This window comes from Homalodisca vitripennis, unplaced genomic scaffold (genome assembly GCF_021130785.1).
Source record: "Homalodisca vitripennis isolate AUS2020 unplaced genomic scaffold, UT_GWSS_2.1 ScUCBcl_10177;HRSCAF=18940, whole genome shotgun sequence".
NCBI classification, from domain to species: domain Eukaryota; kingdom Metazoa; phylum Arthropoda; class Insecta; order Hemiptera; family Cicadellidae; genus Homalodisca; species Homalodisca vitripennis.
The window spans coordinates 1-16,368 of NW_025786286.1; the positions used below are offsets into that span (position 1 = coordinate 1).

General features: G+C 33.3%; 1 protein-coding gene across 1 annotated transcript; it reads right to left on the reverse strand.

The window, feature by feature from the left end:
* Positions 1–53: 53 nt before the first annotated feature.
* On the reverse strand, positions 54–14,185 carry LOC124374795 (the record flags this gene model as incomplete). The annotated part of the gene is made up of 5 exons (XM_046832945.1): positions 14,078–14,185; positions 9,351–9,624; positions 8,133–8,185; positions 3,203–3,313; positions 54–122 (listed from the first exon to the last, which is right to left on the reverse strand). Coding segments are annotated over exons 1-5 (615 nt in total), but the record flags the coding sequence as incomplete, so codon positions are not given.
* Between the last annotated feature and the right edge of the window lie 2,183 nt (positions 14,186–16,368).

Genomic DNA, 16,368 nt, shown 5'->3' on the forward strand with positions numbered 1-16,368 from the left:
TAACAACTAATATATGCACCAAAATTTACCTTCATTGTTCATAGACGACTGACTAGATTGTAGTAACCACTGACCCTGTGGCCAAGGAGATCGTTTGGTGTTGACCCGTTGGTTGGATTAAACTGAAAAATTATTAATGTTTTGATTTCAGTCCAACAGTCTAAAGTATAAACTAAACTATTCCAAAATAACAATTTAAAATTCCTATATTTAAATATTAAGTCATTTTTATTAAAATTAAATAATAAGATGTCTGCTTGGTGTTACAGATTTACATAACAAATTATATACAAATACTTGCTCAATGGAGTTTTCAACTAACAATGTAACATTCTATAGAAATTTACTTTTTGTTTCATCACTTAAAAATTTGATAATATCAGTGCTATTGGGAAAGTAAATTCACATGTTAGAGATACATTTATATGTGTAGTTGTATAGAACGAATCTGAGACTGTCTATTATAAGTTTAATTCAGGGGCGGCTCAAGATAACAAATTAACCCGTGCAAAACCTTATTTCAGCACCCACAAAACCACAACCCTTCCACTTTTTAATACCCATTATCAGATTTATTTGCTTGTACTAATAATTTTTATTTTTGTACTAAATACCCTCTTTGGTAATGATCACACATCCAAACTACCTATCAGTGTACAACGACCCACTGGAAGTTGCTGAAAAATTCAACAACTACTTCTGCAGCATCGCTGAAGAAACTCTGAGGACAGCTGGTTACACGACACCACAGACCTTACCAACGCCAAGCCTGGAGCCAGTACAACAGACTCTGACACTTACCCCCACTACTCCTCTAGAAGTCAAAGAAATAATCGGGAGCTTAAAGAACAGGGGCTCATGTGGGCTGGATGACATATCATCAACACTGACCAAGTACTGTGGTGATATCCTTGCCCCTCTATTAGCAGAAGTGATAAACAAATCTTTTGCATTTGGTATTTTTCCCGCTGCAATGAAAATTGCTAAGGTATACCCAAAACTAAAAAAAGGATCCTCAACCGAAATGAGTAATTACCGTCCCATTTCTAACCTCCCAACTTTTTCAAAAATTGTTGAGAAAATCGTTTTAAGGAGACTCCTGGACCATTTAAATAAATTCAACCTTCTCCCTGAAAATCAGCATGGCTTTCTGAAGGAGAGATCAACCACCACCGCCCTAATTGCTCTTTCTGGATATATCATAGACCAAATTGATAACAACAAGTACACCACAGCTACACTTCTTGACTACAGTAAGGCCTTTGATTGCCTGGGACATCAAATTATTCTGAACAAACTCAAGAACCTAGGAATAGAGGGTATCACGCTTTGCTGGTTTAAGAGCTATCTTGAAGGACGATCCCAACTGGTTGAGGTAAAGCACACATCAAGACACGTAACCCAGACTGTCAGGTCAAAGTGTCTCCCTACTACAAGGGGAGTCCCACAAGGCTCAGTGTTAGGTCCAGTACTGTTCATCCTTTTAACATACGACTTCCCCAACTACATCAATGACTACAGTACTGCAGTCATGTACGCCGACGATACTACCTTACTTTGCAAAGGTAACACAGCTGAAGAACTTAGTGTAAATGCGTACATATCCTTAAATATGACATATGACTACTGTGCATCAAATGACCTAGCAGCAAACCCACAAAAGACAAAGCAGATAAATTTTGGGAGGAGGAGAGGGCAAATCCCAGTTCTACCTGATGTCTCCCTCGAAGAAGAAAGCAAACTATTGGGCCTCACACTAGATGCAAACCTGACCTGGGGACCACACATAAATGAGCTGTGCAAAAAACTGAACTCTGCTGTCTATGTGGTGAGAAGACTAAAACAGATAAGCTCCACAGATGTAGCTAAGGTAGCATACCACTCACTTCTGGAGACTCATCTTAGGTATGGGATTGCAATATGGGGGGCCACCTCTGTTGCAAATCTAAACAGAGTGCTCATTATTCAGAAAACAGCAATAAGATCGCTAGCTGAACTAGATTGGCAAGCAAGCTGCAGAGAAGCTTTCAAGCAGCTAAAAATTAAAACCGTCATTGCTATCTACATCCAAGAAGTGATACTTCTGGTTGATAAAAATGGTCTTCCCAGAGAAACTAAAACCCATAGCCATAACACCAGAAGCACATCAAGAATCCCTATTCCACGACACAGAACAATGCTTTTTGAAAAGAAACCAACCTACATCGGGACAAAACTGTACAATCTTCTGCCGGATGACATCAGAGCACTAACGGGAGCTGCCCTGGGACACAGACTGGACACCTGGCTAACGGATCAACCCTTGTACTCTATTCAAGAATTCTACACTCTTGTCGGAGCATAGCCTGACACCATTGTATTGCATTGTATTATAACATTCTATGTAATTGACGCCATTACTTTTCTTGACGAAAATGTAAATAAAGATTTATTGATTGATTGATTGATACAAAGCTTAGTTTGTATATGCAGTGGAAAATAGAGTAGACAGCAAGCGCATGCTGAGTTTCAGGACCAAACCATTAATGCAAGTCTATGATGAGTGGGTAGATTACTGACTTCTTTTAATATTATGTACTGAACATTCAAGATGTTTTGAAAATGTTAAACTAATATTTGTTTTCCAATACAATACACTCATAGAATGTATAATAGAAAATAGTTAAAAATTGTAGCCTTAAGTAGTAAACAGATTAAAAATGAAGTGGAGGTTTTATTTATAAAAAATTCACTTCCCAAACAGCACTCATATTATTACAAACATTTGTTTACTTGAAATTTATTTTATTAATTTTTTGGAGGAGAGGAACGAAATGAAAATCTCAACTGCAATTAAAACCTAAAAGATTTTTCCTATGTGACTTTTCAAGTAAGAGGATATTCAAGATGAGCGTCGAGAAATATGCCTGCCTCACGAAATCTACGAAAACAGCCATTGCGGGAAGGAACTGTTTTAGCAATTTTCAGTAAACAGATTTTAAACCAAAGTAGTTTTGGTTCAACATACTTTGACTAAAGATGGCATTCCACAGGCCAAACAATTCAAGAAATTGATTTTGTTAACAATGTTTCAACCCAGAGTGAACCAGAAAACCTATACTGTTGTCATGACACCGGTTACATTAGTCTAAGAACTGAGAACTTATTACATACTCTATGTGATGGGAATAATCTCCCCTAAAAAAAATATTCAAGTGAGTACCGGATGTTGGATGCTACTCTTCCTGCTGTTGCTACGAATGCCAGAATCCTTCCTACTGTTCATCGAGGGACAGACGCTCTTCTGGTCATCTTTAAGCATAACAGTTGGAATCTGTAATCAAAAACAATGCCAATGAGTAAAATTATTATTTCATACCCTTTCATAGATATCTAATTTTTTATGTATTTTCCCCTGTTAACCCCATCATGTGAATTGCATTTTTTTCAAGTTCATGAAAAACAAGGAGGGGTTAAAAGAGTTAACCCTTAAAGCACTGAAGAATATTTGGTCTCAGTTCAATTAGCGTGCATTTAGATTTTTTAAACTCTGTTTTTGGTGAAGTTAAATATATTGTCTATTTCTTGGAAGAAGAAATACCACACAATTTTTTTGAAAGCTCTACTAGTTTTACATGTAGACACTGTAGAATTATATGCGCATGCCCCACCTCACATCGTGGGATGAAAAATAGATTTTACTGAAATAATGAAACAGGAATAGCATTGGTTATTTTATTGGTTTTTCACACAGTCCAATTTGCTTCCCGATGTTACGTTAAATCAATGAATTTACACATTCACAGCATATTAAATTTGTGAATTATAATTTACCCAAAGAACTAAAATAAGACAATACGGTAATTCATGTATGCCACATTTACCACAATTCCAAAAAAAAAAAATAAATAAATGTTATACTTTAAAATGTTTGTTTTGGTTGGTGAATAAGTTTTGAAGATGTTTAAAATGTACATTTGGTTGTACAATAAGAATATAAGTTCTTATTTTATAAATATATATTTTTTTATTCAAAATGGGTCGGATTTTGCTAATTAATATGTGGTACGAGTAGCACAGCATGTGTAGTATAGTACAGCATGATTTCAATTTGTTTATATTTCTTTAAAAACATTCGACACTTGCATAGTTATATTTGTTTGTAATTACACTTGTTTAAAAACATAATGGGACGTTTGCCATTGTTATATGTTACAAAATAAATTACACTACATTTCGAGTACTGGAATCTAACCTCTTCCTCAGGTGTAAAAAACTTAATACAAAAACATGTACTTTAAACCTACAACAGTGGCAATTAACTGCTACTCAAAAATAATGTTCATATGTATTCAAATTCAAATTCAAATTCAAAATTTCTTTATTCAGCCATGTAACAGATTACAAGAATAGCGTCACAATAAATCTCAATATAAATTTATAATTGCTATATTAAAACATAAAAATCAGTTTGACACTCACTGAAAAAGTAAGATTTGGCTATGTAGCCTTCTACAGAGTAAGTTAAAACAATTTTTAAATCAAGACAGTTATTAGTTAAGGTAATTATTAGGTAATTTAAGGGGATTTTATACATTTCTAAACATACCCAACAATACTTAAATGTTACTTACATATTGAAACAAAAAAAGTCTTCAAAAGAATACAAGGATAATGTTAATAAATAATTTTTAAGTAGTTTTTTGAAATTTTCATAATTTTGCTCATTTTGAATATTGAGAGGAAGGTTAAACAAAAATTTTGTGCCAATGAAACCAGTTTTCTTTTCATAAAACTTCAGCCTATGTTGTTCCACATATCTGCTACGTCTTAAATTATGATCATGATGATTTAAAATACTAATTGGGTTGTTGTATTTTTTTACGTATAAAACAGTTTCATAAATGTATAGATCATATACAGTTAAAATTTGAAGTTGAGAAAAGTATGGTTTCACTGTATCTCTTTGTTTTAGGTTAAAAATTATTCTTAGAGCTTTTTTTTGTTGTAATAAGATTCTGTCCAGATTTCTTTTAGTTGTGGCTCCGTATATTCCTATATTGTAAGACATATGGGAATTTACCATAGCAAAGTAGATGGCTTTCAATGTCTCAATGCTACACACCCTTGACATTTGGCGTAAAGCAAATAGACCGGAGGACATTTTTTTTACCACATAATCAACATGTTTCTCCCAACCCAAATTCCGATCTAATATTATTCCAAGAAACTTTGTATTGTCTACTTGATTCAATTTTGAATTTTCTAAATATATGTTAGGCTCAAATTGTAATCTTGATTGTTTAGTACTGAACGATACAAAATTTGATTTATTTGGGTTTAGCAAGAGATTCTTGGAACTCAGGAAATCTTTAACAGTTAAAAGGTTTAAAAAAGACAAAAGCTCAATGTCTTCCTGTTTATTACCTGAAACCGTAATACTTGCATCATCAGCATAAAGGCATATTGAGCCTCCACCTGGAACCGTCCCAGGGAGCCCCTTTAAATAACAGAGAAATAAAAGAGGGCCCAGGATAGAACCTTGAGGAACGCCATTGTTTAACTATTTTAAATTTTGAAAAAATAGGTTCTAATGTAATTATATTGACTTTCCAGACAATGTGTAAAAATGTGTTGGTCTTTGAGTACACTGCTGTCTATTCTTCAAATTTGACCTAAACCAATTGTATTCCTTTCCTTTTATATTAAAATCACTAAGGACATTTAGCAATACCATCATGTGACACACTGTCGACATGCTTTGGTAAGATCAAGAAAAAAATAAAAAAAAAAAAAAGAAAAAAAAAAATTCCAATAACTTTATCATTTCGCTGTCAATTGAGTCTATAATCGATTCAATAAAGATTTAACCACTTGCTGTAGCGGGTGGATCTGCCTGGTCGAAAACCATGTTCGCTCGTTATCAAAGTAACTGATTTAGTTCCAAATATTTACATAAGCTGGTTTTAATACTACTTTGTTCATTAACCGATTGAGAATACGTGCGTGAACAATGATATAGGTCTGAAACTTGATGGCGTCATTTGTGTTTCCTTTTTTATGAAGAGGTATTAACCTTAGGCAATTTTTAATTGACATGGGAAAAAAAACAGAAATTAATGAATGAAGAATAATGTGCGTGAGGGGCCTGGAGATGGGGCGGGAACGATTTGTGTTCTACCAAAGTCATTGGGAAAGGGGGGGGAACAGGAAAATAAATATGCGGCTGGTACTATAGGATATCTGTGGCGTCAATCAAATACCTGTTGAAAATTTTATTTTTAAAAGTAATAACATTTTTTTTAACTGCATCCTTCATTAAACAGAATTCAAAAGTGAATTTTCTTGAACTTTGTGTGTTTTAAAGGACAACTCACTGTACAATTTTTAGGTTGGATGTTTGGAATTACTAAATTTTCTACAGCATGTACGAAATAAAGTCATTAAAAATATTGCTGACAAGTTTTTGGCCTCTGATACAGTTTTGCCCTCTACAACAATATCGTATATTGTTCATTGTTTTTACGTAGTCGTTGTCAACTTCAGATTTTATTAATATGCCATGTAGATTTTGATTGTATTTGTAGAATTCATTATTTTACTCATCCAAAAACTGTTTTTTTTCATTATCAATTTGCAATTTAACTTCTCTTTTTAACTGTTTAATTTTCTGTTTTAAAAACTCGGTTTTCAGCAATCTATACTCTTTTTCAAGTTTCACAATTTCATCATTTTTAATTTTTACATCATTTGAAATCCATCTAACATTGTTATTTTTTTCTATTGTTAGTAGTTTGGGAAAGCTAGTTTCAAAGGCATAAGCAAATTTACAATAAAAAACATCGTATTTAGTTTCAACAGTAGCTTGATAAACATCTAACCAATTTTCGTGTGCCAGAAGTTTAAAAAATAAATCTGTGTTAGCCTTCGTAAATTTCCTACAGTATTTTTTAGTTTTATGACCAAACTCATTTTCCAAACCATAAATTTCCAACAACTGTCCATCATGGTCTGATAAGTGTGTTATTATACCCGATATTTTTAACTTTTTACATTTAATGTTAGTGATAAAGTTATCTATTGCAGTTTCAGATTCAGATGTAACTCGGGTAGGAAAATCTACTTTATACTCGAGATCATAAGAACGTAAAATATTAACAAAGGCATTATAAGTTTTATCCTTATTCAAAACATTTATGTTTAAGTCACCTGCAATAAGGATATTTTTGTATTTTTTGCACAATAAATCACAAAGGAAATCAAATTTATAAAAAAAAGATTCAAGTAAGCATTGTTGGGGGGATCTGTATATACATACCAAGATAAATGAAAATGTGTTTACAGTTATTTCTGATAAACAGCATTCCAATTCTTTCTCCACCAAAAGATTTTGTATGGCAGGAATTGATACTTTTTTACTCTTGATGCAATTTTTAACTAATATCAATACACCACCGCCCAATGAATGACATCTACTAAAAAAGGAACACTTTTTGTAATTTTGTACATTTAAATAAGTAATTTCTGTTTCGGTCATTTTATGTTCAGATATTGCGACAATATCAGGTTGAATTTCCTCTAGATTAATTTTTAATATGTTTAGGCGTGATGATAAATGTTGAACATTGTGATGTAGTATTTTAAGAGATTGAAGTTGAGTGCCGTTTAGATTATTGTTTAAATTGTAATAGTCATTACCAAAAGTATTATTGCTATTGTTATTAAAATACATTGAGTTTAAATTGGTCTCTACCTTATTAACATCTATACTAAGATTATTATAAACAGATGCAGAAGCGTCTTCATTGTCATAAAACATTAGTTTAAACCTAAAGGAGAAGAACATAAATCAATAACACTAGATTGCCCATGAATTTTTCCACTTTCACTGGCCACTTCTTCTAACATATCTAATGGTGGATCTGCACTGCAGTCCAAAGGTGTCTCAGTCGGTGAAGTAGTTTCCAATGTTATTATATTAATTTTTATAAACCCTTGCAGCGGGCAGTAGAATAGTTCAAAGAAAATTCCTTGTTGCAGGGTTAATAACTTATATTCCAATAATCACCTTAATTGAGTTGGTTGATTCGATATCTTATTTGGTGGATCGTTTTACAAAAAATATTTTTTTCTCAGATGTCTAATCTACTTACCATATCAATTGGGTGTTGTGGTCCCAGTAGTTCTTGAGTGACATCTTGCCCATCTGTAGGAATTAATTACAATTACTTACAATCAAATCTACAAGTATTAAACTGTCTAAATCATAAGATAAAAAAGATAGTGTTTTATAAGTAGTGTTACACAATGATATTGTTAAATCTGTATTTGTATAAATTAACAGTGTTGTAATATCACTGATTTGTATTTTATTTTAACTCTACAATATTTCAAAAAAACAATTATATACATTTTTGCTTATTTAGAAGAATGGTTTCCTCCATTTTAGCTTCATCCAGTGTTATTATTAAGTTGCCGAAATATGATCAGTTAGATCTTTAGATGTAGGAAAATCTCTTTGACTCTTATCACATAAAAGAGAAAAACATCATGTTCAAGAAAATAAATTATAATATTGACTCAATCCATAAGTAAATCAGTTCCACTTTGACTAATTCAGAGTTATAAGATTTTGAGGTTTCGTACACAATAATTTCTTTAATGCGTTGCAAGATCTCTAGACCACATAACACAAAAGAAGTTTTGTACATCGTATCTACCTCGTCACTCCAAGTAAAAATGCTACTTCCGATTATATTTCTCCACTTTTACATTATCTTGTCAAGATTTACACATGATACTGTTACGAAATCAGAGGATCTCACAACAAACACAAGTGTTTATTAACCCTTTAAATGCTGATCACCTGTCCTAAAACGCTACGTGGGGTATAGTTATATTATTTTTTACTTTTAAAAGCTATTATTATGGTTATGATTTAATAATAAATGCCTTGCAAAACAGAAAATAACGCAAATTGAGTGTTTTTTTTGTAGTAGACCAAAAATGCATGAGTGTTTTGGGTCTGGTACACTTATATAATAATACACTGATCCCTTCAACTTCCACATAAGCTAACCACAGTTATTTTAAAGTTTTACTTTAAAGTAATTTTGCCAGTACATAAGTTCAGTTCTGTAAAAAAAACCCAAAAATAAACCATAGATTTTCACCTGAACTCTACTTTTGACTTTGTTTAATCTGATGGGAAAAAACAAGCCTAAGAATATAACGTTATTGTAAAGAAATTTGCTTGTGTTATTTATCTCTGATAACCAATAAAATATGTTTTATCCATCATTATATCAAAAGAATTTCCTTCTATGTTTATTTAAAAATACAAAAACTAAACCCTGTTAGTTAAAGATTACCTGGTGGACTGGTCGGAATCTTCTTGTAAACCCATTTAGGACTTGTCCGCTTCTTGGACAAAGACACAGAGCTTCTGTTGTCCACCGAGTACTCTTCCTTATTGGGTACTACATCCGGGTGATCACTTCCTTCCGTGTCGAGGATGCTGGGGAGGGACGCTGTCTTCCAGGAACTGGATATCTGGAGCACACGGTGTGATGGGGGAACGTGAGCGTGAGTAGGGCAGTGGTGGGGGAGGGGATGAGCGATGATCTCCGACGGTGGTGGACCAGACTGTTCCAATCGACAGGGCACAGATGATGTTTGGAGAAGCTGAAGGAGTTGTACTGTTCACCCTCTCGGGGAGAAGGGGTTCGGAGGTGAGAGGCTCTGGGAGCAGTTCAAGACTTCCTCCAGAGCCTCATTCCCTGGTTGATATGGATTGAGGATGGCGGTGGCTAGAGAAATAAGAATATCGATAGCAGGGCTGGACGGGGGAGGAGTGAGTTGGACTGGTAAGAAGGCACTGTCAAGCTACGCTTTGATAGGGTCCGTGTCAATTTTAACGTCCTTTCACAAAAGTATGTCCTTCAATCCTGTAAAAAGCATATTTTACTTGAATTAACAAACAAGCGCTAATCAGTGAGTTTGAAGTTTTAATCTACCGAATTTCAATTACACCTTTAAGGACCAACCGTCTGATTTATCGTCGGCGGCGTACCATTCGAAAAGGACCATGTCATCCTGATTTATCGCCGGAGGACTTTCAATATTTTTTAAGAGATATTTTTTAATCTTCTTATATGGAATAAATATACTAATTTTTTCTATTCCCTGTATGTTTCTTACTATGAATAATCAAATTTTAAAAACGTCTTCGGAATCATCATCTTGGGTGAAAAAAAAATATTTTTACGGTCATCGTTGCATTGGTAATGTTGTGCAGGGGATACTTTGGGATTATACCGACCACACCCAGACATGAATCGTTATTTGACATTTTGCTTCTACAGATTACTAGATTAGCGTAGAACAAATTTCGTCACTATAAAACCATGAATTGTCTTATCGCAAACCCCTCCCCAGTCACTCAGACAGAGGTCAAAGTCGAACTGGTCTAGTAGATAACGTGATTGCAGATTCTCAGCCGCCCGTTCAGCTGGTGCGTCGCTTTGTTGTTCTTCCGTGTTTTATTAACCCCTACATTTCTACAAACAAAAAAACTAAACTCTTTATTGAAAAAAACACACCAAAACCATGTTTTTATGTACCGTGCAAAAAACTTAAATAATCATGTGATTGCCGCCACGGCCAAGCCGTAATCGGGATTCTCGATGAAAAGAGATAACAGCCGACAACAAAACCGATCACAATCCCTGGAAACGCTTGATGATTGATGGAATGTTAGAAGATGGCATATACCGTAATCTGACCCCATTAACAAATGATAATCGTTGTAAATGTTTGTAAATTTTGTAATTAAAGGAGTTGTTTATTAGTTCTATCATGTTTGGTTTCTATAAATGTAATATTTTTTGTGTTCTTCATAACTGGTGTGGTCGGTATAAAAACCCCAAAGTACCGAACTAATATCCTTAGTAGCCTATAAGGTTTTGTAAGTTAGGCTAATGCTGAAAAGTGTGTTTTAACCAGTTGTTACAGAATAATTTAAATAATTTACAAACTTTATATTTTTTTATTCGCAGGGCTTTCAAAGTTTGTTACAGTTATAGATAAATATATGTAGAACTAATAAATACCAATTCCCACAGATAATGTTAATCTTATTTTTTGGTAGTTATTTGAAGATAAAACTCAATTTTTAAAATTTTTTTTCTTTTTTTTGATTTGATACAGATAAATCAAATTGTTTTTTGCTATATAATGACTTAAATATATTTTTTTCACAATGAACAGTTATTTAATTATAAACATTTTAAGCCTAAAAACAAATCTGTACAAAAATTAAGCACTTGAAGAAATGATTTTTCTCTCTTCAAACGCTTGAAAAATCGCACATTTTTAACCCTTGAACTGGCTGAGTCATATTTCTCTCAGTGGCAGAGTGTTTTAGTACTTCAGACATTGCCTTATATTTATTTTAGTTATTACATGTTTACTATAAAGTACCTATCACTTATTATATATTTCTTTATTCAGCATTGTTGCAAGGAACATTTTTCACATAATATAATTAAAACATAAAAAATACCTTTACCCTACCTCTTTGGAAAAAAATTGTTTTTTTAGAAAAAAGAAAAGTTTTAGTGTCAAAGTTGTTGATTTGTTAAAATTGTTTGTTGTAAGTGATACGTCAAAATCCAAAAAATACAAAAGGTAGAGCATTTAATTCTGAGTAAAAATAAAACATACACATAGTTTATAAGGTATTTATTTTTTACATGTTGTAAACGATACAAAAAATCATACACTGACATTCGAAAGTGCTACTTACCAACAAAAGTAAGAACTTCATTCAAAGCTCACTTGGATTTGTACAATCTTGTAACTAATAGTTTATATTAATTTTCTATTTTTTTATTTTTTATTATATAATTTTTAAATTATGTTCTGATTGAATGTCCTAAATCGGAATCCTCATGCGTTGCTTATTTCATGTTACAACTAGTTCTCGAATGTCCTCTTTAACGATCGCCGGAAATTTAACGATTCATTTATGTAACACGACGATGCACAAAAAACTTACTATAGTTGTGGCAATATACACAATCATTAACAACCGACCTCAAACAAAACAATAAGCCGAGAAAAAACACCATGCCAGGTTGACGAAATAAACAATAGCCGAATGAACCAGTTTGACTCATCGCTGCGCGCGCAACTAGCGCGGTATGCGGGAGAATGTAAAACAAACAGTTTAGAGATTAGCAAAACAAATGGACGTGTAACAAAACGATAAAATTATTTATTAGTGTATTATTTACATAAATTGAACTTTCCCTCTTTCGATTGGTATCAATTTTACAACTAGTTCTCGAATGTCACAAGGAACGATTGCGGAAATTACGATCCATTACATAAACACGCACAAAAAACTTACTATTTATTGTGTAATAAACACAACCTTCATTACAAAAGAACTCAAACAAACAATAAAAGAGACAGGACACCATCGCAGCTGACGAATTAACAATATCCGAATGAACCAGTTGACTCATTCGCTGCGCGCCCAGCAGACTAGCGTGGTACGCGGGAGAACATGTAAAACAAACAATCAGGAGATTATAAGACGTATGGACGTGTAACGGAACGATAAATGATTTAATTAGTGTAATTATGTACAATGAAATGAACCTTCCTTTTTCGATTGGTATCAATAACCAAAACTCATTGATCTTGTTTTAAGTACGGTAATAATGAGAAATACAAGACGTATAAAAACGCCCGATATCGGTCGCTGGCCATCCAGGATGGCGACTAAAACGCCCTATATCGGGCGTTTGGCCAGTTCCAGGGTTAATATGCAACAGTTCTTGGAGCATGGCCAGAAAAACGCAAAAAATTTTCATTTGCACATGTCAAATTTTGGTCAGGTTCTAAAAGGGTTAATTAAACATTATCATCCACATAAACAGTACAATCTCTCTCATTATTACTAAGGCCCCCTTAGTTTGGTGTGGTTAATTAGCTATTAATTCTAAGGGAATAGACTAAATAACAACACCTCACTTTTCATACATAATCATTCAAAGAAGTTTAAAGAAAGAAAAAAAATGGTAATTTTAACTTTGCCTAATAAAACTAGGAGTTCTTCCCATAGCAGAATGAGTTGAACACATTAAAAATAACAATGTATATATCCATAAAAAAATAACATAACCGGTACTGTTTCGTTGTCCAGAAAAGCAGTTTTAGTTTTACTCGTTCAATTATTATAAAAAAACATGACATATATATATAAATATAAATTATGTTTATATAAATTTGTTTATTTACAAATATAATCTCAATGAGGTTTGAAATCTAACTGGAAACTGGTTATGTCCGACATTAAATGAAAAATTTCATTTTTTTTCATGTGTTTTGTTCATTTTATTTTAAGATCACAAATAGTGGAGTTTTATCATTTTAAAGTGAAGGTCATATAATTAATAGAAATATTGAAAAATGCCTATTACTCATCTAAAACAAATGAAGATAAAGTAGTTTTATCCTGTAGGCAAACTTACCTATTTCATACCCAAAGTTTAGAATATTAACTGAGATATATTTTTCTTATATACTTCTGTATTTAATGTCAAATTTTTCTGCCGAAATGACTCATAAATATCACTGAGGTAAATCATTGTTATTTTAAAAATCACTATTTCTACATTGTACAATGTCCTCAAAAATTTCAACTGGGTGAAGTTTTTTTCCTTTTTACACTAAACCTAATAAACGGTTACTGGAAGAAAACACCATTCTGCTTTGGTACATTATGAGAACTGGTTCCTGAATTTTTAAGAACTCGGTGTTTTGAAATTCAAAATGTTCCCTAGCATCCCGCAAGTATGTGACACAACCTCTTGTTAATATAAACTCTTGGATGTAGAAAAAAGGGGATCCAGGAGTTTTTCCGGCAAATTTAGAAAGGTAATACAAAGATCTGAAAGCAGTATTCATGATGCACTTCGGAGATACAGAGGAAGTTTTTCCGCTTACATTTTTTTCAGAGAGAGGTAATCGCTATTTCCCGCCACAAATTGAGCGACCGTACACCATCAGATTTTAAACCTAAACTTACCCTTTGGTAGAGATCACCCCTCTTCCAGAATGTACTGGTCATTGAGAAACTCCGTTGGTCTTTTCTCCGAGAGATGGACCAATCCTCCCGCTTTCCAGTGGAATCCATTTTGTTGGCCAGTGGTCACATCGTTATAACCACCAGCCGTCGAACTTGACTCTCTTGGTGCCCACAATACCATCAGAGCACTGTCCCCTGTGGTGCACCCCAACTCGCATGTTCCACGCCCTTCTTCTGCTCTCTTTCTCAAATCTCGTCGATTGCGGAAACATCATAATACCTTATCAACATATTAAAATCAGAATGTTTATTAGATATTCAATGACTATTTAATATTTGTATTTTAAACGTTATCAAGGAAATCCTGTAATAACCATGATAACATAATTTATTTATTGATCAAAAATAAGTCCACTGATAACAAAACAAGAAGAATGACCTTTATAGCGTAAAACCATACTGGTATAATTATTTTAGATTGTTCAGTTTTCGAATTAAAACATAATCACTTTGATATACCATCTTCATTGGACATTTTGACTGTTTCAATTTTACAAACTTTAAGAGTAATTTTTGTTTACTATTGTTCCATGTTAACTCAGTACTTAATATTTTTTAAATCTTAATAAAGGCATAAATAGATCAAAAATGCATATCACTGTACGTACCTTTGACCATTGTGAAAGCAAGCCAATTCTTAAGCTGTTTAATTTTGTTAATGGGTTTTATGATTCAATTTCTCATACTGTGGACCTAGACTGTTCTGGCAAATTGTAGCAACTGATGTTTATTCCAATTCCATATATGTAGTGGTGAGACTATGTAATGTCAGAGTTCCCTCCAATATGACTTTCATACTAGTATATAAAACACAGTGGTTGTTCCTTTTAGCAGATCACTACAATCATGTAAATAACTAGTAGTGAGTAACTATCACCATGGTAAAAATAAACTTCACAGTCCAAAGATAAACTTTTCTAGAGTACTGAAGTAGGAATTCTGCTGAACTTTTTGGTAATTCGCATTTCGAAGTGTTCAACGCTGTCCATCTACTGCTAAATTAACACGGCTACATATAGTATAGAATAATAGAAGTATTGTTTTTCTTAACACATCGACTGCAACAGACGCTCTAGTTGCTGGATGGTTAAGAGTAACTAAGTAACACACAAAAATAGACGAGCAGGGAAGGTGTTGAACGACATGCCTTATGTAATGTAATAGACAGCTATTGTACAGCAGTTAGTTCAATAGATGGTTTAGCCTGTGATTTCATGTTAGATAGTCATTCATTTTGGTAAAATCAACTGCAACATTTTGTTTTTTTTTATTTCTTGCAGAATACTCCTAGTTTAAACACACTAAATCTATATGAGTGCCGATGGTGCCGAGCGGTCCTAAGACGCCTGGACCTTTGGGTCTGAGTTAGAGACATGCGCAGGTATCAAATCCTGTCTATGACCAAAACACTTTTTATCAGTACCATTGACCTTGTACTGTATTGACACACCTCCTTTATTCTGTTTGATAAGATACCCTCCACAGATAACAGTGGCCCATGAGGACGGGCAGAACAAGGCTTAAAAGAGAATCAGCCTCTCCTATTTAAAAAAAAAGAAACTTTCACAAGTAGAAGTATTAGCTGAAAAAATGGAGCTTACCGGAACACTAATATCCATTTTACACAAAAATAGTAATCAATGTCTCATAATATAGTTTATTTACTACCTCTTTAAAAATATTTGTACATGTATAATTGTAAGGTCTCGTTAAAAATAAATTTGACTATTGATTGCTTCCCATACTCTTAATCTTTTAAAACATATAAAATATAATATTCCAGATCAATATCCCCCAAAAAGAGTATTTGAAAAAGAAGGCAATACCAATTTCCAAAAAGTAATGTTTCAGTTCTTGTTGTTAAAACAATATCAAGAAGACAAATTCCTATAAACACTGGCAAAATTTTAATGTACTTAAAAATTCATTTTTTTTTATAACTGACTTCATTTATATATAATTGTGTGTACAATTAACCAGAATTATATTTTTTTTATACTGTCAAAATTTGTACAGTATTGGATAACACACTCACTCAGTTCCCATCTGCACCACAACACTCCGCATGATCAGGCCCTCGGACTCGTGACAGCCAGACACACAATAGTAGCAGCTCTCCCAGTGTATGATATCTTCTCACAACCATATCGCTGTTGCAAAAGCTCGTCAAACCTGTCAAACAGTACGTTTCAGGTAATGGCCACCAGCTGTTCTGCTGTCTTCGTAGAGCT